A 25424-nucleotide genomic window follows, 5' to 3' on the forward strand; every position below is an offset into this window, starting at 1 on the left:
TGTTTCCTTTTCTCCTGGTGTTTATCCAGTATTATTTGTTATGTAATGCCTGAGCAGTGGATATATGCAATTTCCTCCGGGATTAATAAAGTATCTATCTATCTATGCTCTGAGTAAATATATGAAGATTGGACAAAGGACTGCAAACCTGCAGCAGCATTCTATTTCATAATGACGAGTTGAAATTAGCTACATTGATAGAATTTTCGAGTTACGCAGAAACTTTTCTTTCAGGAAGTGACACTATTTCAAGCAAACTGGGTACATTCTCTAAGAGCAAAGAGATAAAACACAATGCAACAAAATCAAAAACAAAATCAAAAACAGACAGTACAGTTTAGGATATTTTCCTCACAAGACCTTGGATACACTTGAATCAAATTACATACTTCTGGGTTAGACATATTCCGGGGGCTATTCTTTAATTTGGGGCACTGCGGGGCTCACTGTCAGCCCATAAAAATAAGGGCATGACAACTTACTGATGTACATAGTTTTAGGTTTGAGGATATTAAAGCTCTCAGACAGGCCATGGCCTTTATATCCAATAAAAATAAACAAAGCAATTTCATATTCTTTATCATTATTTCATTAATTCATTCTGTTGAATCGTCATCTCATTTTAACATCACTCATCATGGGAGCATTCTTCACTGCTAAAAACCGCCATGCAGTCAAACGATTTGTCGTGACTCAGGCAGCGACATTCGTGGACGAGTCAATGATGTAAAGCTTTTTTCCAAGTTATTATGACTCTTCTAACTTCCTCCATGACTCACCAATGTTTTTTTAATGATTGGAAAATGCTGGCATCAGTTTGAGTAATTACACCAATGTCACGCCTGGAATTTATTTCAAGGACAAAAAAATCATCTTCAGGTGTCTATTATTACAAGGGAAGCACATGAAATGTTCATGAATGCTAATATTAAGGTACAGTACATGGATTGAATCTGAACTAGGATTTACACTGAACATCCCAGAACCCACGAGGGAACTCAGGACAGTCAGGAGTACTGTAGCCTGTTCAGTTTCTTTTAACGCCCATTTGCCCTTTGGTTACTATGCAATCCTGCAGCAATGGAAAAAACACATTTCCACTGTTGATGTTTTTTATTCTGACCATGACCCTCACCTTGTCAGTTACATCATTGTACTCTTTCTCTGTGTGCTTGGCCTGCTCCAGAAGCCTTTGTTCCCCCTCACTGCTGCCTCCTGGTGTCTGTGGAGAGTCATGGACAAGGCCCTGGGCCAGGTCTCTGAGGTACACCACCTGAGGCTTCAGGGACCTTAAACCCTCCTGCTGACCTCTCAGGCGATCAAGGCTCTTAGCACTGCATGCCTGGGTCGTAGAGAAATAGATACGATCGGTCAAAACCTGTTATGTCTTAAAATAATCATGTAATCACACACGTACAGCCTGAACAATCATTTCTGTACCTGTGCTCCCAGAGCCTCCTGGACTTCAACTTGGTGCCTGGCCGCCTCTAGTCTTCTAAGTGCAGCCTGTCGGCCCTCCTCAAACTCCTTCAGGCGTCCAGCTAGTTCTTCCATCTGGGTGGTGCGGTTATGGAGCCTTTCACCCAGTTTGTCCACCCTTTGGTTCAGCTGAGCCTTCTCATCTCGCACCTACAGAGAAGTTACTCACATCAGTTCACTTTTCTTCTTTTTACTTGTTTTGACTTAAGTCATATGTACTAAAAATACAGTATGGAAAACAAAGATACAGTGATCCCTCGTTACTCGTGGTTAATGCGTTCCAGGAACCACCCACAAAAACAACATTTCGCAATATAGCGACAAACTATTCATTTTATTAATTAAGGTAATTTAAACATTTATGACCCTCTTCATACAGATATTAAACCACTTTCTATCTGTATTATCTTTTCCCACACTCTTAGACTGTTCAAAGCACTTTTGTGTTTCACGGAAGCGCGCTGCATTCCAAGACTCACAAAATGCAGCGCTCTTCCGGATGTCGTCAGCAAATACAATCCGCGTACGGTATCACATGATTACCTACTAAAAATCCGTGATGAGGTAATCAGCGAATGCACAAGGGATTACTGTAATCAAAAATGAACCAATCCACATTGGTATGAAACTATGCACCTCTTCCTCTCCGATGCAGCATTGTTCTAGAAGATGATCTGCTGCAGTGTTGAAAGCCTCAACGAGAGGTTGTCGTCTTTCCAAGTCTAGAGATAGACTTCGGGCCTTCTGTAAAGCCTCGTCCATGATCAGTGGGTCCAGTGACGGCTGAATATTGCTGTCCCTCTGTTCACACTCTGCTAACCATGGTATCAACTCAGCCTTGTGCTGCTGGTAGATGTCTGCTTTGCTCAGAGTGGTCTTCAGCTTGTTTGCTTGATCTGAGATCCTCTCATTCATCCGTTCCCAGTCCTGCCTCAAAGAGACCAGGCGGGACTGCAGAGCGGCCCGCTCATCACCCCCGGCAGCCAGAGAGGTGAGCAGCGATGTGCCCTCGGCTTGAATCAGTTCGTAGGACCCACGCTGACTGGCAATTCCACGTTGGAGATCCCCGGTCTGTGCAAGCAGGGCGCGGATAGCCTCAGGCTGACATGGCAGAGAGTCTGTGGATGAGTCTCTGTGATCTGTCTGCTGGTCCAGCCAGGATCGTAACTCCTCAAACATCTGCTGGAACTGCTGCGTGGATGACAGCGCCGTCTGGAGCTGGCACAGGCCGTCAGCTAGCAGGAAGGAAAAGCAGAGCTGGGATTACAGGCACAAACAATGACAAACTATTTCAAACAAAAAGAGGAAGGGAGCAGGAATACAGGGTTTTTGTTGGACTTAATTGAAAGGATTTGTCAGCAAAAAAATACAAAATATTTCCATCGCAGCTAAAATGGAATAAGTTTAAAAGATAACTCCTTTATTATAAGTCAATTAAAGGGGTATTAACTTTAATAACACAAACTCCAAATTCACACCTGCCCGCTCCTCTAAACTCTTCAGGGGCCCGCTGACACTCTCCAGTCGTTTTCTCAGCTCTTCCTTCAGGTAGGGTTCTGCTACGATGGCACTCAGCTCCTGGCAGAGCCTCTCAGCCTCGGCCAGCTCGATCCGCCGCCTCTCCAGCTCTGAGCGGATCTCTCCCGTTTCCTGCAGGCGACGTTTAAGCGCCTCTGGCTCCACGCTCAGTGAAGCCTGAGCGTCCAGCCTCTCACTCAAAGCAGAAACGCTGGAGGAGAGTTCTCTGAGCAAGACCTGGGCCGCAGAGGAAGGTCAAATCAGACTGTCACTCACTCACATTAACATTTAACAAATAACAGTCTTTCTGGTACACACCTGGTACTGTTCACTGGTGCCTTGGGCTTGCTCGATGTGGTTTGACCGCTGACTCAGCCGGTTTGTTAGGTCCTCCCACTGCTGTGAGATGGAGCCCAGCTCAGCTCGCACCTCCGCCAGGTCCTTGGGGTCTTGATCCGAGTCACCGGTCTGAGAGAGGATTCCCTCAGCAGACTGTGTAAGCTGGACAAATTGGGGTCGCCGGGTCTCAAACTCACGAAGCATGAACTTTTCAGGAACAAGAAAGAAACACACTTTGTTATCTTCACGAGTATATTTTTTTAACATACATTTTATATGTTTGTACAGGCCCCTGAAAAACGCATAAACACACACACACACACACACGCTTACTGTAAGCATGCAATGCTTATGCCCCGAAATGAGCAGCTTGTAGGGGGGTCGTGCCTTGCTCAAGGGTAGCTCGGCAGTGCTCAGGAGGTGAGCTTACACCTCCCACTGCCAGCTCACACTCCAAAATATTATGACCCACCCAAGTCTTGTACCGGCGACTTATCAAGAAGTTACTAAGTGGTCAGTCACTAAGTTACTAAGTTTGACCAAATTATTCAAGGTTGAGATACGGTACAAAAATAAGACAGAAGGTGCAAATTTCTCATGATCAAATAAAGAAGATGTGAGTTCAAAGCAAAATTCCTAATTCAGAATAGCTCTGACATTGCTTTGTGACTTTAATTTATGCATGAAAAGTCTTTAAATGCAGCTTGCACTCTGATTGAAAAACTGATTGAATCAATGAGATGAATGATTTGTAGTGTTGATTATTTGGGGATAACACAGGTTGTTCTTTCAGGTCTCGATTGAGTGTTGTTTGTGCATTGGCTGACATCGCAATAGCTTCCCTGTGATTGTGCCTATTTTTCTTCACTTACCTGGACTTGTTGTTTCTGTGTGTTGAGCATGTTGGGGTCGATGCTCAGGGGTCCCAGCACGCTCATCATCAGCTCCTTCTCCCTAAGCCATGGGCCCAGCTGATTGGCTGCAGAAGCGAAGCTGCCCAGCCTGTCGGCACACGTCTCCAGTTCAGTCTGCCTCTGGACTGCAGTCTGATTGGCTGACTGCCAGCGAGATTCTGGGGAAATTATTGAGACAGGAGTGAGAGAACAATTCAAAAGACCTTCAGAATGTCTGCAAATTATTCATTATATAATTTTCATTGGAGTATCCCTCACTGGCTCGCATAAGTGTTATTACAGAAAAATGTAAATGTAACAGGAATAAGAGTTTTAACTGATACTGGCAATTTGTGAAACTTGCTCCTGGCTGTACACCTGAATCAATCCAAAGTTTTCTCTCAATCCAGCCTCCTGTTGCTGACTCTTTCTCCCTCTTGGACTCCAGGCATCTTGCTGTGTGTGTGTGTGTGTGTGTGTGTGTGTGTGTGTGTGTGTGTGTGTGTGTGTGTGTGTGTGTGTGTGTGTGTGTGTGTGTGTGTGTGTGTGTGTGTGTGTGTGTGTGTGTGTGTGTGTGTGTGTGTGTGTGTGTGTTTTCAGTCCACACGAGTTTGAAAAGGCTTTATGAAGTATGAACTACAAAAGGCTCGATTTCACCTAGAATAGTTACCTCATAGGAGACCCCGATTGAAATGTAAAATGTGACAGTGAACAAATAGCTCTGTGAAAAACATCTCCCACTCTCTTATTGGATAACATGGATCTCACTTCTATAAATTCTGAGGAGCTGTGCCTCGTTCAAAAACGCACTAGAGTAGAAAAAGCTTGATCAGATTTCGTTAACCACAGTTCCACTGTTTTTATCAAACAATTTTGATTAAAAATTTTGTGGTTCTGCATTAAAAAAAACAGGGATAGCACCACCTTAGACAAAGATCAAATATATCTTCTGCACAGATGATATTAAACTTCTATTCTGAGCCTCCAGTAATAGGGGCAAATCTCACACATAAAGGTCATTAGCTGTAGTCAGAAATACAATGCAGAAGTTTGGGAAATGCTTAATGATTCTTGTTCTAACTCACTTTCTTGCACAGATACGTAATTGGGTGGTATACCGTTTCATCTTCTTCTTGAATGGTGGGATGTACTTGGTTTGTATTATTTGCTGTTTGTATGTCTGGGAGTGCTAATATTTAAAACCATCTCAAAACAACAAAGACGTTTTTCATAATTCAAAAAATATTTACAGGTCTGATTCCAGTATATTCAGATTTGAGTCCCTTCAAAATTAGACTTTCATTTAGATGTAGTTTTTTTTACGTATTCATGCTAATATTTCCTTCCATATTTCATTGCTACACTTTCCTGACAGACATGAAGCCACTGATTTCCCTCACAGATCACCTTCCCTCCCTGAAGAAGACGAAATTTTCTTTCACTGCATCATGATCTATCTCTCAAATGTGCTTCCTCCATATGAATGCATCAGGTTAACATAATTACTCTTTCTTCAGAATGGTTTTCCTTACCCAGAATATGTTCCATTTAAAGTTTCTGTGAGTATCAGACAGTCCAGTGGATCATGTAGCTTTTGTCTCCTGGCTGATTTTCTCCCATTATTCTATATTAGTTTCAGCCTTTAGGCATCTGCATTACTTCGTAAGACTATCTCTTTCTGTAAAATCACCCATTATCTTATAATGTGTCCTCATGTACCTTTGCCTTCTGTAGCACATACCTATCTCTTGTAGTTGCTGTCTCCAGTTGTCTGCCTCAGGAGAATCAGGGTTGTCAGCAATCAGCTTCCTCAGTGTGTTCTTCAGCTCCTCGACCCTCCCGGTGTGTTCAGCCAGCTCTGACAGTAGAGCCTGAAGAAGACAAGGAAGAAGACAGGAAGAGGACATGAAGCTTCAACTTAGAAATACTCAATGCGTTGGACATGACAAGAACACAATGAGGAATATCTGCTGGAGCTTTTACAAACAGAAATGGAGTTTACAATTTTCTTTCATTCATTTGCTATTGCGGATGAGTCTTAACAGACTGTTAGTGTAGTGTATGTCTTGTGGTATGTCCTGTCCTGTGTTGTTAGTGTTTCTTTTTTCTCCTGGTGTTTATCCAGTATTTATTTATTATGTATTTCTGAGAAGCGGATATGTAAAATTTCCTCCGGGATTAATAAAGTATTTATCTATATATATGACAGGGAAAAGGTTATTTTATATGCCAGGAAATTACACCGTTGGGTTTCCAATGAAAAGATCCTAGACAAACAAATCAGTTCCTTACCTTGTTCTCCTGGGCCTGGGAGCGTACCACCTCAGGTCTGGAGGGGGAGGCAGTCTGTCCCTGTTTCAGGCTCTGCTCCCTCTCCAACAACCAGCTCCTCAGCTCCTCAGTGCCCTGCGTGGCCTTGTGCCTCAGTTCCAGTGAGGCCTGCTGTCGACTAAGACGCTCCTTCAGCTCGCCACCCAGCATCTCATAGCGACCATTCACATCAGACACAGCTACCTGGAGCTCTGTCAGGTCTGATGAACCAAAAACACAAAAGGAAATATACTTCAGAATCAGCAAAAAGGTAGCAGTGGGCAACGTGCAGAAAATAAAAATAAAAAGTAGCACTCAGGGGGATCAGTGCAGTGATCAACAATATATGGCCACATAGTCCTGCTTTCATTTGAGATATATGGCCACTGAAGGACGTTTTGCACATGTAGACAACTGACAAAAGACACACAGCACACTGAACCACTAAAATTGAAATCACAGCAATAATGTCTTCAAGTGAATTTGCAGGAGAGTCGATCTTTTTCTCTTTTTAATTTTTTTCCATTCAGGTAGAAATAAGGAGCAAGAGAGACAGAGGGAGGGCTCACCTTTACATGTGTGAATGCCATTGACACTGCTGGGACCTACTGAGCCGTTGAGTTGAGGAGCATCTGGAGAAAGACACATGACAGCCTGATACACTAGTACCACAACACTCACACAGGGTCACACACAAAACAGAAGATGACTGGATTAATTTTGCTTTAACAATGTGTTTGTTCATCTCCTGTGTTTCCATGTCCTGTGTTTTATAGGTCTGTGTTGCTCAAGTAATTATTTAGTAGAGTCTGAGCTGATTTCCTTCCATTCACCTACAGATTCTGTAAACCTGTGTGCAAATATGCCACCATGAGGAATCCAAGTCAACTCATGGAGAATGGTGACATAGATAACTTTGGCAGCAATTTTATTCCTGCCTTACCAGCTTTGGTTTGAGGAGCAGTGACGTCGATGATGAGGGTCTCCAGCTCTGAGCCTGCCTTGTTCAGCTCCTGAACCCTCAATCGCTGCGACTCCCAGTCGTTCAACAACTCCTGAAGGTATATGTGTTTTACTGAATTAGTAAGCTCCTGGAGAGCAACAACTGCTTAGAAGTGTTCACTCACTTTCACCACATATTGCTGTTTTGTACACATTACACCAAAGGAAACTGGATTTACATTTTTAAATACTGTATACTGTTTCTAATAATTAGACACCTTGAGCTGCTGAACTCTTCTCTGCAGTCCGTCTGTGGACAGGCTGGCCTCTTTGGAAGGCAGCTGGTTTTGTGTCGTCAGGAGCCACCTGAGGAGAGAGGCGGCGAGGCCGCGGAACTGAAGCAGCTGCTGCTCACAGGCCTGGATGGCAGCAAACCTGCCAGGGAAAAAGGAAATGAATGGCTTAAAAACAGCAAAGGAAGAAAAGAATCAATGATCGAGGGGTGAGTCGCATGAAGGAGGAAGGGGTGGGGGGTGGGGTGAGAACACAGGAAAGTAGACAACCTAGCGTTGATAATAGTTTTATACTTCTTATTGATCTGAATTGAGTTCATTACCTACTTAAAAAGAAAAACACACAAAGCCCTCTTGATGCAAACACAGTCCTTACAGTATGTATGTGAAGTGTCTTGAGCTATGACTGGAAAATTGCTGACTGCCTGAAGACAAAACAGCTCTGAGAAGTTGCCTGGCATCGAGCGGTATCATTATCATGCTGCTATTTTCTCCCCCTTGGGATTCGAGGCTGGTTCTCACCCAAGTAGGCCATTTATAGGATGGACAATGAGCCATCCACCCTGCTTATATTAGCAGTCAGGCCAGGTTATCAGATCACACTGGTCACATGGGTACTGTACACACAGATTGTAGACACATATACTTATATAGGGATTTGAAGACCAACTGCTGTGAAGCATCATACGACACAGTCAGTAATCCCCTACATTGTGTACATAATGCTCTATGACAGGTCTCAGGTACAAGGCTAAAATTAAAATGTGTTTTCGGTAACACGTCATAATTAATCACATTCTTTACCAAGACATACTAACATAGCAACATTTTTGACTTCCTACTCTAACAGGCTTCATGTATAGCTGCTAGCTGGTTCTCCATCAGACATGGTAGGCATAGCAACTGGTGTTCCACGAAGGCTGCACATTTAGACAAGAAATTTTGAGCATGCCAGCAGCGCGATCTGTCCTGCAGAGTCAATAACAGGATCACATCTTATCAACTCGATTACAATTAGTCTCTTTCTGTTTCTGAAGGTTAAGGTTGGGTTGTTGTCAATCAGACTTGAATTGATCTCACTCATATTTGAACATGAAGAACTACGCAGGTCAGGGGTTGATGGCTTCTGGAATCTACGTACAGCACAAGTGATCACAGCAGGATTACAGACTGAGATCATTTATTTACATCTGTTTCGCTAAGAACTAATCCAACAGCAAAATCAGGTACGTTAGTGTTAGTGTCCGTCAATCTACTTGTTTTTTAATACAGAAATTAAAAGGGCACTTCTCTATTGTTATGTTTTTACCTTTCGTTGATATTGTCCTCCAGTTGGGTGAACCCATTCGACACCCCTTGGGTATTATCCAAGAAGCTTTGCGTGTTGCTGAGAGCTTTAGATTGACTCAGCTCAGTGGCTACGTTGCAGAACGTTTTCAGCTGGCCTGTCTCCTGCTCCAGTTCAGACCTGACCTCCTGTGTAAAAAAGCACAGCGAGTCTTCACTGAACTGATGGAACTTTGATTCATCTACTGTTCCTTATGGCTTACATCATGCAGAATGTGAATTGTTCATAAATATGTGACCCCTGTGCTGACCTCAATGGTCTGTCTGTAGTCATTCATAGTCCGGTCTGGCTGCCCCACTAGGCTCAGAGCCTTTAGCTTGTTTTGGGTAAAGACCTGTAGGTCAGTCCCCAGTCGCTCATAGCACTCTAGCTTAGGCAGCAGCCATTTGAGCTCAACTTCCATTTCAGCCTGACTAGTTTGTGCTGCAGAGTAGCGCTGGCTGAGTTCAGCTAAAGCATCCTGGAGGCCAGAGGCTGTGGAGGCGTCAGCACTCTGGAGGAGTTTGGAAACAGAGTCTCGTGTTGCCTCCACACTGCCCTGCCTGGACAGCAGCTCCTGACGGAGTTTCTGTGGAAAGAACATCGGATTAAAAGTGTGAGTCCAGCCACATTCAGCAAAGATTGACACAGTAGGTGTGACCAAAGATCACAGATGTGTTACATTAGCTGTGGCGTTTAAAGTTCTACACTCTCTAGTGATTGTTCAATAAAAACAAATTAAATACAGAGGGATCATGTGATCACATCCAGCAAAGAAGTCATGTTTTCAGGTTTCCATCATACCTTGTTCATAGATTTCCTTCCTCCATCATTCTCTCAGATTACAGTGATTGGTGACGAAACATAATCAGGTGGAATAAATATTTGGTTTGATAATAATGGGATTACATATATACACAACTGAACTAAATATATAACATAGGTCTAATAAACAAGTTCACATTACAATCCGGTTACTGCTTTTGAGATTCATGTTATAGCACATATAAAAACCTTTATTATATTTTTAAGACAATGATAAGAAAGTCCCTTTATTATCCCTAACAGGGAAATTATCTTTACACTCAGCTTATGCAGCACATGCATATATGTTAGACCATGCAAACAATGTTGTGTACAGGCCCCTGAAACAAACACAACACACTAGGTGCCTGTAGGCCAGCAATTAGTACAACAACAACAAACAGTATAGGGGGAGGCAGAGTGATGGTTAACGACTTCGGAGTGCGCCCCAATTGGGCAGCTTGTAAGGGGGACTGCGCCTTGCTCAGGGGTGCCTTGGCAGTGGCTGCGAGGTGAGCTGACACCTCCCACTGTCCTCCCACACTCAAAGGATGGCTGGGCGGGAGCGTGAATGGAACCGCCGATCTGATCATAAGGTCCCATAGCCGCCCCATTTGTTATATTTTTAAGACAAGGACAACCTTGCAGGGATTTCCCACAGTGTTGCCTCTGGGATTATTCCTACCTGGTTCTGAGTCAAGGCATCTTGTACAGCCTGTGCGGTGGGCTCCACTGGTCCCGGATTCAGAACCAGTTTGTCCAGCCAGCTGAGCAGACCCTTCAGACCCTCCTGGACACTGACCGACTGGGCAACAGCTGTCTGCAGATGCTCGGCACGTTCCGACACAGACGCAGAGAGGGAGCCAAACCTTTTCTCTAAACCATCTGAGGAGAAGGAGACACCAAAATACAGACAAGACCTTTTTTAATTAATTGTAACATTTCAATCAATTATTTGTGAGCGCTTCAAAATTCTGAAGCTAAGACAATGACTGGGTCCAGGAGCAGTGAGTACAGTTAAGTTCAAGGGAGATGTAGAGAGTTGTGTTACCTGCAGCACAGAGGATGTCTACAGCTTTGAGGGACGGAGACTCATCAGTGCTGACCAGATCTCGACCGGCTCTCTTTACCTTCTCCAGCTGCACCGAGCGTTCAGCCAGCTCATCCTGCAGGAGCTGAAGGCAGGATAAGCAGTTACAGTAATGTTTATAGCTGATAAGACATTTTAAAACTACAGCAAAGCCCAATCATACTTACATATAATAGTATTTCACTAATATATGCTTTTCCATGTTCACGTCAGTAGTCGGACTCTTACTATCAATGAACCTGGATCATCCAAAAACATTTCCACGCTCTAAAAACTATCTGCTGTCTCTTTCTGTCTTCTCTACAACTTCTCTAGTATGTTTATTTCAATATTTGTACTCTGTCTGTCACCTGTACTTGTCGTAGTGTGTTCTGCAGGCTCTGGGGGTCCGTCTCGCCACTTGACTTGGATATGCTTTGGTTCTGTTCCTGAGTGCTGAGCCAGGAATGGAGGGAGACGACCTCATCCTGGTACTGTTGGTACCTGTCCAACAGGCCTGACAAACGGCCACCCAGCTCTGTTGACTGTACACACCAACAAAGAATTTCAATGCGATACATCAAGAAATAGGAGAAGAATTAATGAATCACAACGCATAACAATTCCTGTAATTCTGTATCCTTCACCTTGGTGTGGTGGGTTGTGTATCTGTGGTTAGCATCCTGGAGCTTGTCCGTTATCAGCTGCCTGGTGCTGTCCATTGCTGGGTCTGGACCGCCAAGTTGTTCCAAAGCTCCTTGGACAGAATCCAGAACCTTCTGACCGGAGATAGAAACAAAGCGCAGATCTGCTTTGTGGCAGATCACATCCTCCCCGAGCTGAAACACAACAATTCAAGTCACATTCAAGCAACTCAAACTCATTTCTGACCGAGTTCGCACAAACAAGAAAACACTTAAAAATACTGCGATACGATATATGTTGAAAAATTAGGTTTTATAAAGGTATTATCATGAACAGCAATTTGCCTATTCACATTTTAATATATGTACTCATGGGACATTTAAGAGAAGAAATAATCCAAATTGTTTCAATGAAGTTTCTCAGTGGCTTTCAGTGACTATATGAGTGTAAATAGGGGAATGTGATTCGATGGAAACAACATGGAACATCACTCTTCCATGGATAATAAAAAGTCAAAACCAGTTTTGGCAACTTTTTAAAATGCAACCAACTGAAACCAAGTTCAGCCAATGAAATTAAAATGCAACCACAGGCAAGACAAGAGCAGGCTCATTGTACAGATACATAAACACCAATACATGTGACTCATGACTAAATAAAGTCACACGTATACGTGTCACACTTATAAAGTAAATATTTCATGGAATGACTGAAAATGTGTTCACATAATTATTTTAAGCTTGTATTTTGAGCTATTTTGCTGTCTGGGACATTTTTTATTTCTGGAAAAATGACAGCTCACAGAGTTAAAAGGTGAACTCTGGTTTTGAGAGCGAAAGAAAAGGTAGGGCTCTTAATAGATTTTGTAAGCATATCAAAATTGTTGTGCCTTAACAACTGAAGTTCTGCTGCCAGTTCTTTAAAATATTAGAAATATTTCTAGCACGGGCAAACAGCTCCCTCTTGTGGTGATTCTATGGTAAGTGACATGGAACTATCCATCCATCCATTTTCTTGTCGACGAGACGACCTGAAACGCCTAGTCTTAGGCTGCTTATCCGTCAAGCGGGTCACGGCTGTTGCTAGAGGTTATCCCAGATGGCTATGGTCGAGAGACGGGGGTCAGCCCGTATAAGATGGCAGCTCATCGCGGGGCCACAGGAAAGACAAACACTAACACATATGGACATTGTGGAATGACCAGTTCATTTACATTGAATGGTTCTGGAGTTGGGAGGAACCTGGAGAACCTGGCACGAACCAACGCAGACACAATGTTCAAACTACACAGAAAGGAATCGGACTTGGAACCCTCTCGCTGGGATGCAACAGCACTACCCACCGCACCACCGTACAGCCAACATTGGAATATTTGGCTATTAAATATATGACAATGCACAGATGAATAATTTTCATGAATAAAATTAGCATTTTATACACCTTTCTGTGCTGGTCCAATCTGCCCTTCAGTCCTTGCGCATCTGTTTCTCCCTCTCCTAGGGAATGAAGCTCTTCTTCACTTTGTTCCAACCAGGCAACTAGACTTCCATGTTCTTGGAGAAACTTCACCAGATCATCCTTCAGAGCTTCAGATTTTCTTAAACGGTCCTAGAACAAATAGTCACAGGAACCAGAGTACTAAGATAAATTAAATTCCATAAAAAACAATCAGCATGAAAAACATAGAGGTTTACAGGACAGAAATCCATGCACTTCTGGAGGCCTCGCTGAAGACTTCACATACACACCAGTTTTTAATTTAGGCTACCTGACAACTCTGTAGCTTCCCCTGGTGCTGGGCCTGGAGCTGATCCAAGGCAGCCCGGAGACGCTGTTTCTCCTCACGAGGAACACTGGAATCGGGCTGGTCCAGTAGGGACCGAGCTGACTGTGTGATCTGGAGGAGTTTGGTCTGCTGAGACTGGAGCTGCTGAAGCTCCGCCTGAAGAAGATGTCGAGAGTTAAGGGATGGTTAAGACAATACGAGTTGGATTACAGTAATGACAATAACCTGCAGCGCCTGTGTGTGTGACATCACTGCGCTCTCTGGTGGTAAGAAAGGTGCATCAACAACATCTTGGGCCAGTCCAGAGAAAGCTCCTCTGCTGCCTGGTTGATCAAGAAACGTTAATTCATTCAACATAGATTCTATCCGGCCTTGGGTCTCCTGGAGCTCCTCCTCAGCCTTTGCCTACAGAGGAAAATAGGAAATGGAGAAACAATTAAGAAAAATGTAAACTATAATATATAATATCTTTATCAATCAATAAACCTTTATTAATATGGCGCCTAATCACATCATCAGATATTTCAGCGCATTAACGGACAGAGAAAGTCAGCAGAATCCTCCAGAGAAAGCATAAGTGATCTTTAGATATGTATCACTATTACCACACTCATCCTCTTACCCTCTGTGTGTTCTGCTGAACAGTAGTGTTGATGGCAGTGTCCACCTCTGACAGTGATGTGTTTACTGAATCTGTAAGGACACTGTACTGCTCCTTCATTCTTGTTAGTGCCACCTGGAGGTTCTTCCTTTCTTCTGGGCTTAGACTTTCTCCTCGCACTGAGAGCAGCTCCTCCACAGAACGGATCGCCTCAGCCACTTCCTCTCGCTTCCTCTGTAGATCCTTCTGTACTTCCTGGAGAGCAAGAGAAAAAGAAGAAAAATGCATTCATTCGCTTGGTGTGGACCACATACTGGCATCTGGAACCTTGCAGTAAGAATAAACAATCATGTGGACATGAAATGTGAAAATTGTTTTCTGTCTGAACATTCTGACAGAGAAGAAAGCTTCATACCTTTAGTCTCTTCTGCTTCTCCTGCAATGCATTCACATCACCTGACTCTGCTCCAGCTTTCTGACTGGCCAGCAAGCTGGCAGCCCCGGCCAGCCACATAGTAAGACCATCTAATTTCTGAGAATATTCAGATTTCTGTTGTTGAACCATCTGAGAAAATGATAAGCAGATAAGGAAAAAGAGAAATAAAGAATAAAACATGTCATAAAAATTGATAATGACATGAATTGGAAAAGAAAAGTCTGGAAACAACAATGAAACAATAAAACATGTAACATGTGGATCATTTTCCACTCATTTTTGGTTCAAACACCAGTTTTTCCAAGTCCTTGAAAAAAGATCACATTAAATGCACATTTGTTCCTAAAGAAAACTCTCAACTAGTGCACACTTTGCCAAGCATTGAGCAGATTGTGTCCAGAGTTCACACCAAACACACACACACAAGCAGACATAAACACATGTACATAGTATAGTATCTCCATATCACCATATTGTTCAAGCAACAACAATACAGAGAATTCAGTCAAAGTTATGTTTATTTGCTGTTTTTCCTCATTGTCCTTTAAATTTCGTTGGGACAAAAGGAAAAACCTGTAAGCGTTGCTATCAGTGATGCTTTGCTGCTACTGAATTTCTAACTTTTACCACCTCAACATAAGCGATTCCTTCAGTGGCAATCTGGAACAGCAAGGCAAACAAGTTAATCAAACATGTTAAAGAGACATGCAGAGAAGCAAACTTGCATAAATGTGTAGAATGCATGTGCAGGAGGAGAAGCAGTAGGTCACAATCAACGTATAAATTGATGTGAATTGGTTTGTTCTAATAAAATAATGGTGCTGCAAGCTAAATTATGGTGAAGGTTAGCTAGTTAACAACAGCCTTTTTGAGTGTATTTTGATGATGATTTTAAAAAACAGGTGTCAGAAAGCATGGCAACAGACTACAGCCTGACAAAAAAGCTGTGAAATATGGTTAATGAATGTTAACTGTATTTCAGACCAATCTCTTTGAATCATCATTTTCCAAACCTCCTCCTCTTTTGCTCTCTCTCTGCGCTGCCCCTCCTCCCTCTCTTTTTTAGTGGCAAAGGCTTCAGCACTGGCCTGGGCTTGGCCTGCTGCTTGGTGGAAGGCCCTCTGGAGCTGCTGGAGCTGCCCCAGAAGTTCCCTACTCTGCTCAGGAGCAAGGTCCTGAGCCCGCTCTGAGATGAACACCTGAATGTCAAAAGCCACGCTATTGATCTCACTGGAGCGAGCCATCAACGAGGACTGGAATTCCTTAAACAGAACAAAGAGATGAGGCATGAATTAGACGTACTTTCATTTTGTCGTTACTGTATTTTACTGCCAAGAGATACATTTTGAGGCGTGAACGTACTTAATTAGCACTAAAAAAACGAACATTGTTAATAAAATGATTTAGTTTGGACAACCCTGCAAAGTTGCAGCTGCTGTGTGAGCTGATCACACTCGTCAACTTTCTCTGTTTTCTCAATTCCATTTATTACTTCATTCATTTGAGCTTCAGTCTCCATCAGCCAAGACCGCAGCCTCTCAACTTTTCCAACCAGCGACTTCTGTTCAGCTGTCACTGCCTCCTAAAAGAGACATGTTAGAGTGATTAAATATAGCTTATCACAATCTCATCTTAATACAACAAATTCTTTTGTACAGAATATACAAGGAATATCTGGGCCTAAAAACAAACAGACGCCAAAAACAGTTTTTATCTTATTTTATATGGACTACTTATTTTACCTTGCTTGTGTCTCTATGGTCTCGTAGACTTTGCAGAATGCTCTCAGAAAGTTCTCTGGCTGCCTCATACCCTCGAGCCAAGCTCCTGCCATCCTTTTCCAGGGCCAATTGGAGTTGTTCAGGAACATCTTTAGGTTGGGCTTTAAAAAGACGTTCAGCAGCCTCTACTTCCTGATTCACAGAGGGCTCCAAGTCACGTAATTCAAAGTCCAGAGTCTGAGAAACAGAATTGGAAAAACCCCTCAAGTTTTCTTTATGCTCCTTGGGGAGAGACTAAACTGAAATTCAACTCTTTTACTTCATGTCAGGCAAAACTGAAACTGCTAAATATTTTAGAAGAACAGGTACATCATTATGTGATTGTGTGACATAAATATGACAATAGAGGTCTTTTAGAAAATGTTTCACCTCAATTTGTTGGATGATGTCTTGTAAAGTGATGAGGCTTCGGCCAACAGATTGCTGCTGCTGCTGCTTGAGTCGGACTTCAATATGACTTATCATGGACAGCAAGCATACAATTTTCTGCTCATGGTCCAAGCATTCCTGACGCACCAACGGTATCTGTGACAAAAATACAGTGACATTTAATAACATACTTTATTCTAAAAATACTTGTATAATTTTCTGTCTAAAGAAATCTACACGAAAGAGTAAAAGATCCATTTTTCTTACCGTGCAACTGTTGGATGCTGTCCCCTTATTGTTTGCCACTATTTCTTGGCCCTCTCTCACATCATTTTTTCTTTCCACACAACTCTCAGTGGCCATTTCAGACTCAGAGACCCCAAGTGATTCAATGTCTGTTGAAGCCTCTCTTGATTCTGAAGACTCAAAGTGTTGCTGCTGATCTTCAAAATATATTGGTTCTTGAGCACTAGTTCTACCGATTTCAGGCAGTTGGAGCTTCTTCATCTTGCCTCTCCTTGTTATGTGATCTTTTCCCGGGCCAGGAGACATGGACTGATCTGTTGGTTTAATATCTGGTTTGTTTATGACAACCTCATGAGAAAAGTCAATTGATTTGACAGCATTTCTATCATCCAAATGGGATGCTTGGGATTCTTCTTCTCCAATGGATGCAACCTCAATTGTCACTTTTATGTGTTTTTCAATGTGAGAACTGAGTTCTTCTGACTGATGTGATGGATAATGCTGGTTGCGCTCAGCTTCTTGAACTGCAGAAGTCTCCACTTCCTTTGTCTCATCATTAATCAAATGTCTGATGACATTGCTGGACTGACCACCATCCATCCTCAGGTCCACTGTGCATACTGGTTTATCTGAATATGGTTTTGTCATCGAGGGTGTTGTGGTCATCTCAGGTTTCAAATTTTTAGGAGTACACAACTTTTCATCATTAGCCTCTTCCATGGCTGCCACTTTTAAACTCTTGGCTTTCTTGGTCTTGTTTCGTTTACTTTGTGGAGTTTCTTTAGCTTGGACAGACGGAGGAGTCTCCATCTTCTTTTGATCATCTTTCTTTTCAGAACCCACTGATTTACCTTCTTTGACCACTGTAAGTTCAATTTTGTCATCTTTTATACTCATCTTTTTCACTCTCTCTTTTGGTGAACCACTAGGTTTCTTCACAATATCATCACTGGCATTGCCAGTCTCCAATCCATCCAGCTTGGTTGGAAGGGCTTGTGAATGTACTTCATCTGCAATTATGCCTCGACTCTCCTTCTTCCCAACCTCACTGCGCAAAGCCTGTAGCTCCAATGCAGTCTGTTTCTCATTCAAGTCTTTTTCAAAAACTATTTTTAAAATTCTCTCTTTAGCTTTCGAAATCAGGGCCGCTTTTTCATCATCTGGTAAAACTGATTTCTGTGGCAATTTATGCTCCTTGCGCTTTACTTCATGACTACTCTTTGGAGGCTGAGAGACAGAAGCTGTATACTGAAGAATGTCTTTTGACTTTTCTATTTTTATGTCCTGTATCATATCAAACTTTTCTACACCTTCAGATGACATAATATTTACTACACCTTCGTGTGGTTTAATGATACCATCTGTTAATTGCAGAGTGACTGAAAGTTCATTTTCTCTCTGTTTTACAAAATTATTTTCAATTTGTCTGTCAATCTCTGACTCACTTTCTCCAATGGGAGGTCCTTTGGAAGCTGCTTGATCATAAACCTCTAATTTATTATTACTGTCATGCGGTGTGAGCTCAACTGTTAAAGCAACAGCCTCATTCTGCCCTATAATATGCGCATCAGCGTGATGATTTTGATATGGGTGTTTTACCTCTGGAGGGCAGGTTTCACTCTCTGCCTCTTTATCCTTTCCATTCTTTCTGTTCTTCCTCTTTTTCTTGTTTTTGGTTTGAGCCACATTGGAAGTCGAGATCAAAAACTGATTTGACTGCTCAGTTTGAAACTTAGATTTGATGTCAGCCTTAGAAGATGTATGTTTCTCCAGCCTTTCATCCCTATCATTTACAACACTTTTCTGCACTAACACATCAGTCTCTCTAGAATTCTTTTCAGAAAACTTTAACATTTCAACATTGTCTTTGTTTTCTCTGTCATCACCTATCCTGAGGTCTTCATTTTCAGAATCACGATAAACCACTGATGTGCTCTTACCACCAGCTATGAATTTCATTTTCTTGACCTTCACAATTTTCCCATCTGACTTCAAAATAGCATCCCCTTCTTCCTCCAGTGGATCGCTGCCACTGCCATAAACAGGTGTCTGAAAGGATTCTCCATAAAGCTCTCCAACATCTATCTTTTCTTTATTAACTAACTCACCAATGTCCAATTCCTGCAGAAGAGGCTCTGACTTACTGATGTTTGACTGTGGCACTATTTCTTCAATTGCTTGCTGAATTCTTTTCTCAACATGTGTAGCAAATTCACACAAGAGGTCTACAGATTTGTCTGTCTCAGATGCAGTCTTTTGTTCAACTGACACCGGACATTCTACTTTGTCCTCTTCTACAGAAATGTCATGGAGTGACTGATCTGATACTACAGATGTGAATGTATTTCCAGTGCTCCGTGTAATTGCTAAACCTTTCGTTGAAACTGGAGGTCTTAAACAAACCTCCATTTGCTGATCTGACCAGTTTGTGGAACTGTCTTGGCTTGGCACTGTTAACAGTGAATCAGGGCTCTGTGTACCACTTAATGAGGCAACCGGAGTAGAGCTACCTTCATCCTCCTCTACCTCCTCAGAAGCCAACTTCTCTTGTATCTCTATCATTGTCTTGGTTGAGAGCTGCTTTTCTGCAATGGCATCCTCAAGATTGGAGATCTGCTGTCTGGTAGCAGGATCAACCAAGCCTCCTTTCAAAAATTGGTTGGTGGCCATTACCCTCATCATATCATCTCCAACTAAACCTCTTCTACAAGCCTCAGACAGAAGGTGTCTTTCTCCTGTACTGATATCAATGATCCCTCCACTATCCACCTGGCATTGAAGCAGCCTTAGTGCTGGAATTGGGTCAATTTGCTTTAATGCAATTGCCTCCTGAAGAGTTAAGTTTTCTCCTGTTAGCTCATTCTGAAAACCTTTGAATGGTTGAACTTCCAAGAAGCGTTTGCCTGTTTCTACATCTACCTTACCCTTGTTTACAAGTTCTGAATAAGGTACAATACGAGCAGTCTGGGGGTCAAGGACACCTTCTCTTAAAGCAGAGGAAATCATGGCCTGAGTGGCAACATTCTCATTCAGAAGACCCTTAGAAACTGCCTCTGAAAGTGTCAGTTTACACCTAGTGGCAGGATCTAAAATGGCTCCTGTTGATGCCTGTAAAACGACGGCTTCTGGGTGAGACATAGGGCTCACTTTTCCTTGGTACACCAACTCTAGATCCTCCAGCCCGGGCGCAATTGATCGATCTACTAGTCCTCTGTTAACAGCATCCGAAACTGACAGCCTTATTGATGAATCCTGGTGTATAACACCACCCTCTGCCACCTGCCTTGCCAACACCTGATAAGCCTCATCAGCCTTAATAAACCCTTTCTGAATTGCTTGCTCCAGGGGAACAGGACACTTGGATTCTGGGTCAACAACACCTTTCATCTGTAGTTGCAAAATGGCTTTAGTGAGGGATGTTGCTGAATCTGTATCCTTTCCTTCAAAAGCCTTTTCTAGAGCCACCAATCCTTCTCTTTGATCGTCCTCTATCAGTCCCAAATTAGTTGCGAGAGCGACAGAGACTTTCTTATCCCCACGTATGTCAAAGATTCCCCCGGACACAACCTGTGCTTCTAAAAGCCGAGCGGCAGTCTGGGGGTCTATCAACCCTGCCACAGCAGCCTCCCTTACTCCATATATTTGCTTTTTCTCTACATCCAAAACCCCGGCAAGGGTTTTATCAGACTTGAGAATTCTCCACATTAACTCTTCCTCTGGTAAACCAGCTTGCATAACATGCTCCACGCTAAGTGACTCACCACTGGTGGCATCTACAAAACCACCAAACAAATTTGCCAGAGCCATTAGTTTAACTGCAGTGGAGCCAGAGAGAACTCCCTGGACTACTGCTTCATCTGGGAGGAGCTTTTCCCCTTCTTCTGTCATCAGTCCACCTTGTTTGAGTTCTCGGACTAATCTTGCCATTTCATCATCGACCATTTTCTCTTCTACTTCCGATTCAGGAACATCAGTTTGAGGTTTATTATGCTCCATGTCATTTTCTGTTACGGTCACATTCTTTTGAGTCTGGGAATGGTTCATGTCTTTCATATCATCATGCTGTGCCAAATTAACGGCACCTGTCTTGGCATCCCAAAGAAAGGGTTCTGTCAACAATTTAAAATCTTCCTCTGAATTTAGTGTTTCCCTGTCTGTTTTCCCATCTGTTGAGACTGTACTTCTAATCGTCATATCACAACTGTCCCTTGGTTTGCATTCAGATGATGGTTTGTGCTGCAATGTGTGGCAATTATCTCCATCATATCGATGTTTTCCATTGTCTGCACCATTAATTTCAGTTTCTTTGCTTATAGTGACTCCATCTGAGCTTTCTTCTTCAACTTCAGTTGGTTTGTCATTCATGATTTTCTGTTCTGTCAAATTAAACTGTCTTGCCATTTGAAAATTCCCTGCCTCCTCAGTGGTCAAAGACCTTTTAAGATCACCTTCACTGCCACATGTAGTGTCCCCAGCATTCAGTTCAGTAGCTTTGACTAACTGCACCAACTCCTGGTCTAGCAGCACCAATCGTTTTCCAGAATAAGCATCCACGTAGCTGTGAGTCATGAGGTAAAACAGAAGCTTGTGTTTTGCTGGTTCTCTAGGATCCAATTCATGTGATGGTGTAGCCTCCCATATAAGGCATTCGGGTGATGTTGAAGGCAGAGGGGACGATGGAGGTGGAGACGAACTGGTGGAACCCCAGCTCAAACGGTTTAGAGATGGGGTACCTGACTGTTTCATGCTGGACAGAACATCTGGAATGTCAATGTCTTTGAGAAAAGTGATTACACTTGGATCAATCACATCTTCAGCAGCCTCATTCAAGGGTAGAACCTGGAGGGTTTCGGGATTATACAGAGCCCCAATAGCATGTCGGTGCCTTAAGATGTTCCTTGATAGCTCTCCTGAGATCAATCCTTGTTGAAGAGCCTCAACAATGGGCTGCAGTTCTCCTGTTTCAGGCCACAGGATTCCCATGAATGCCCAAAGAGACTCAAGGACCAAGACAGCCAAACGAGCAGAGAGAAGATCCCTGTCAATACTCTCTTCCAAATCTAGACGTTCACCACTAAAAGGATCTAGAATTCCTCCACTTTGCAGTTGCCGTGCTAACATAGTACAAGCTAGATCCTGGTCCATAAGTCCATGACGAACAGCTTCATCAATTGTCAGTCGGTGGCCAGACCTTGGGTCAGCAATACCACCAGCAAAGAGCTGAGCCTCAAGAAGCCGCACAGTAACTTTCCGATCAATAAGACCTTCCTGGACAGCACGGAATATTCCGACTTTTCTTCCAGACCGAAGGCAGACAGTACCTCCCGGTTGCTGTTTGACAGGAAGGAGGAGGAGGCCTGAGCCATCGTCAAGGACACAGCGCTCTTGTAGCTCACATAGGTTTAATTTTTCAGCTGTGTTTGGGTCGATCAGCTCTTTACATTGTAGTCTTGACTGGAGCTTGGTGAGGGTTCTGGGAGTCAAAAGTTTTCGGTCTTGTGCTTCGTCCAAACTCATTGATTTTCCCATTGAGTTCCTCAACCCGCCTGTGCTCATCTGAAGGTCTAAAATATGAAGTCCCATCTCTTCTTGGATGACCCCAAATTCCATGGCTGTAGCTACCGGCAGAATATACTGCTGTTGTTCATCTGGAATCCCAGAGTTTTCCACCATAAGCAGGGCACTCTCTAGCTTCGCAAGAGACTGTCTCATATGTGGGTCAATTAGACCAAGAGCTAGACCTTGTTCCAATGAAAGAACGAGGGAGGAATCAGGCTGAAAAAGGCCACCCATAATGATTTGGGCCTCCAGCAGTGCATGACAGGTGTCCTGGTCAATGAGACCACGCTGGGCTGCTTGGAACACTGGAAACGTTTCCACTGTTCCCAGGTCAATTACTCCAGCAATGGCAGTTTGATTCTATGAAAATATAGAATGTTAAAATTAACTTGACATCTATGGGTATGTTGTACTACATTTTCATATGACATCATCAGAAAAGGAAACACACAAAACCATAATATGTAGGAGGATATAATTTTTAGCGTGCCTGTTACCCACTTATTCATTAGATTCTTTATCATTCATTTCTTTTTCAGCTTTTAAATTATGAAAATAAAATGTGTCAATGATTTTCACATTTACTTTAAATCAAGCATTAAGCATGCATCAAGCAAGTAGTTACAAAAAAAGCAGAAAAGCTGCAGATAAAGGTGAGCAAGGATTCACAACCACATGTCTAAGTAAGAAAAAACTTCTGGAAGAGAGAAAGCCGGCACTACTTACCGTATGAGCTTGTCCCATGGCAAACACTAACGGGCCAGCTTATGGCTCGGCAGAGTGAGGCGCAACAGGTGAGAAGCTGGTTGTTAGCATTGAGCATGCCACTCTTCATTCTTACTCCTAACACTGACTTAGTTCATCCTGCTAACATTACTTTAAGCTGTAATCGTTTTTTGTGTTTTTAGTTTTATTGTGAGGGGTCTTATGATTCTCTGCTGAATCAAATGACCAATAAAGTGAACAAACTCATCAACACACTGAAGAGGTTCAGATTAAATCTTTATGAATGTCCTACTTTGGTTTCCCTCTCTCACTCTGATGTGTGGCTCTGAGCTCTGATGTCCACCATTCTCCTTGGGCAGCTGTTAGTGGTTTTCAAGCAAAACTCCGGTTTAAAGTTCACACAGTTATGGTATGCATTAAACAAGCAGAGATGTTGTCATTTTCACACACACACACGCACACACACACACACACACACACACACACACACACACACACACACACACACATACACACACACACACACACACACACACACACACATACACACACACACACACACACACACACACACACACTCCTGTGAACTGGACACAACATGCTCAAATGGTGAAGTGGATTTTTTTTTAGCATAGCTGGCCTCCAGTGCACCTGAACCAAAACCACATTTTTAAACAAATATTACTCTCCATACTGGTCCTGTAAAAACATATAATCACATTGGCGCAGCTATAAACAGCTTTCTGAAGCCTGAATGTTTCACCCACACTTCTTTCTATCAATATACCAAACTGAATATGAATATATGTATCTGGGATTCTATTTGGTGACTTAAAGTACACATGGGGTAAAGAGAAATAATGAACTGTAATGTGCTGAATTTATGAAGTGGCTTGATTTCTCCACCACATAAAGAAAAGTATCATGATATGATGTTGTAGCTTCTGGATGACAGGAATATTTATTTGTATCTAATAAGGGATCCATGAAAAGCAGAGCTCTATGGCTTCTACTGACTGACAGGAAAACCTGGACAACAGTGTTCTAGTGTGGTACCACTAAGGCCATATGTTAACTATGTTAGCAATAGAGCAGGTTTATGTACTGGTTATAATGACAATGAGGATTTGTATGTTAATATTATGATTGCAGGCATTTAGGAGATCAATGTGAGAATGGAAAATTCCATGCTGAGGACCAGTTCAGACAGCATCATTCAGTGATTTCTTCTTGCTCTTTTGTAGCCAAATTTTGACTTCAGGCCTTACATTTTCAAAAAGGTTGCCTACAGGAGTCTTTTAGAACAGGGATGACAGCATTTTCTGTAATTATTCTATTAGTATCCTTTCGCTGAAAGACTAAGAACAATATCCTAGAATTATAATTTAGATCAACTGAACACCCGTCTGAAAAAGGTCCATGATGTTTGTCAAACATGTCAATGTGAGTTATCAATAATGGTGATGTCAAAAAGGTACACTGTGAACACACAACATGCTGAACAACACGTTCACTCTTACTGGCCCACAAATGTGCTTAGCTCGCAAGCACAATCAGACTGAAAGCAATTTTTTGCTGAATACCTTCACAAGTACACTTTGCCAAACTTGGAACGCATAAAAGCACATTTTTGTCTTAAAGCTGCAGCACAACCAGCAAATCCCACCAATGAACGTACCTTTCTTTCCTCTTCTTTAGCCAGTTGCTGCTCCAGCTGCTGTATCTGCTGGGTGGAAGAATCACACAGCTGGTTGTAGGAGGCTTTCAGCTCATCTAGCTGAGCCTCAACACGAGCATGTTCCTCAGGAGAAAGTCTAGAGGGGACACAAGAGAGGAGGTCAGTTCAGATGGGGTGTCTGTGTTCTGTGGGTTTCCTACCGTTACTGTGACTTACCAACATTAGGCGAAAATGTTACATCTACAGAAAGCTAATACACTAATAATAAAATAATAATGAAACTAAAAAAATTGTAGAAAATGTCATAATACTGCTGTACTGATGTTTAATCCAATAAACTGCTGAAAATGTCTTGAATCACTAGTTTCATGCGAAGTGACTACATTGGCATGCAGTAGTCCTTATATGTTGCCTCATGTCAGATTTGGGCAATGGGAATGTCAAAGTGCATGCAGTGAGTGGGTTTGGGAAGTGTGTGGAATGCTGTGTCCATGTACTGAAACTCCACGTACTTGCTGGCCTGTTTCGATAGCAGGAAGACTTGTGCGCTCCTTATAGCTTCAGCCACATCTTCTTTCTTGGCCGCTAGCTGTTCAGTGATGGCCTTCAGAAAACAAACATTC

The 25424-nt window shown here is 42.6% G+C and overlaps 1 protein-coding gene across 18 annotated transcripts in view; it reads right to left on the minus strand.

Annotated features, from left to right (window-relative positions):
- macf1a (microtubule actin crosslinking factor 1a) overlaps positions 1-25424 on the minus strand; it is a 192368-nt gene that overhangs the window by 57410 nt on the left and 109534 nt on the right. For 16 of the 18 annotated variants that reach the window (XM_068332821.1, XM_068332820.1, XM_068332818.1 and 13 more), the window contains 29 exons: positions 25314-25405; positions 24802-24937; positions 16860-22757; positions 16593-16748; positions 16185-16400; positions 15860-16024; positions 15456-15704; positions 14422-14571; positions 14028-14261; positions 13631-13810; positions 13388-13561; positions 13060-13227; positions 11622-11813; positions 11346-11519; positions 10957-11080; positions 10591-10790; positions 9373-9690; positions 9084-9250; positions 7760-7916; positions 7483-7594; positions 7109-7171; positions 6522-6760; positions 5971-6100; positions 4209-4408; positions 3316-3543; positions 2958-3234; positions 2116-2714; positions 1441-1629; positions 1136-1342 (listed from right to left, as the gene is read on the minus strand). In XM_068332821.1, the coding sequence (XP_068188922.1) occupies positions 1136-1342; positions 1441-1629; positions 2116-2714; positions 2958-3234; positions 3316-3543; positions 4209-4408; positions 5971-6100; positions 6522-6760; positions 7109-7171; positions 7483-7594; positions 7760-7916; positions 9084-9250; positions 9373-9690; positions 10591-10790; positions 10957-11080; positions 11346-11519; positions 11622-11813; positions 13060-13227; positions 13388-13561; positions 13631-13810; positions 14028-14261; positions 14422-14571; positions 15456-15704; positions 15860-16024; positions 16185-16400; positions 16593-16748; positions 16860-22757; positions 24802-24937; positions 25314-25405 (11394 nt within the window). The remainder of the gene's footprint in view (positions 1-1135; positions 1343-1440; positions 1630-2115; positions 2715-2957; positions 3235-3315; positions 3544-4208; positions 4409-5970; positions 6101-6521; positions 6761-7108; positions 7172-7482; positions 7595-7759; positions 7917-9083; positions 9251-9372; positions 9691-10590; positions 10791-10956; positions 11081-11345; positions 11520-11621; positions 11814-13059; positions 13228-13387; positions 13562-13630; positions 13811-14027; positions 14262-14421; positions 14572-15455; positions 15705-15859; positions 16025-16184; positions 16401-16592; positions 16749-16859; positions 22758-24801; positions 24938-25313; positions 25406-25424) is intronic. The other 2 variants (XM_068332805.1, XM_068332817.1) reach the window with 2 other exon arrangements.

Source organism: Antennarius striatus, chromosome 14 (genome assembly GCF_040054535.1).
Source record: "Antennarius striatus isolate MH-2024 chromosome 14, ASM4005453v1, whole genome shotgun sequence".
In the NCBI taxonomy this organism is placed as follows: Eukaryota; Metazoa; Chordata; class Actinopteri; order Lophiiformes; family Antennariidae; genus Antennarius; species Antennarius striatus.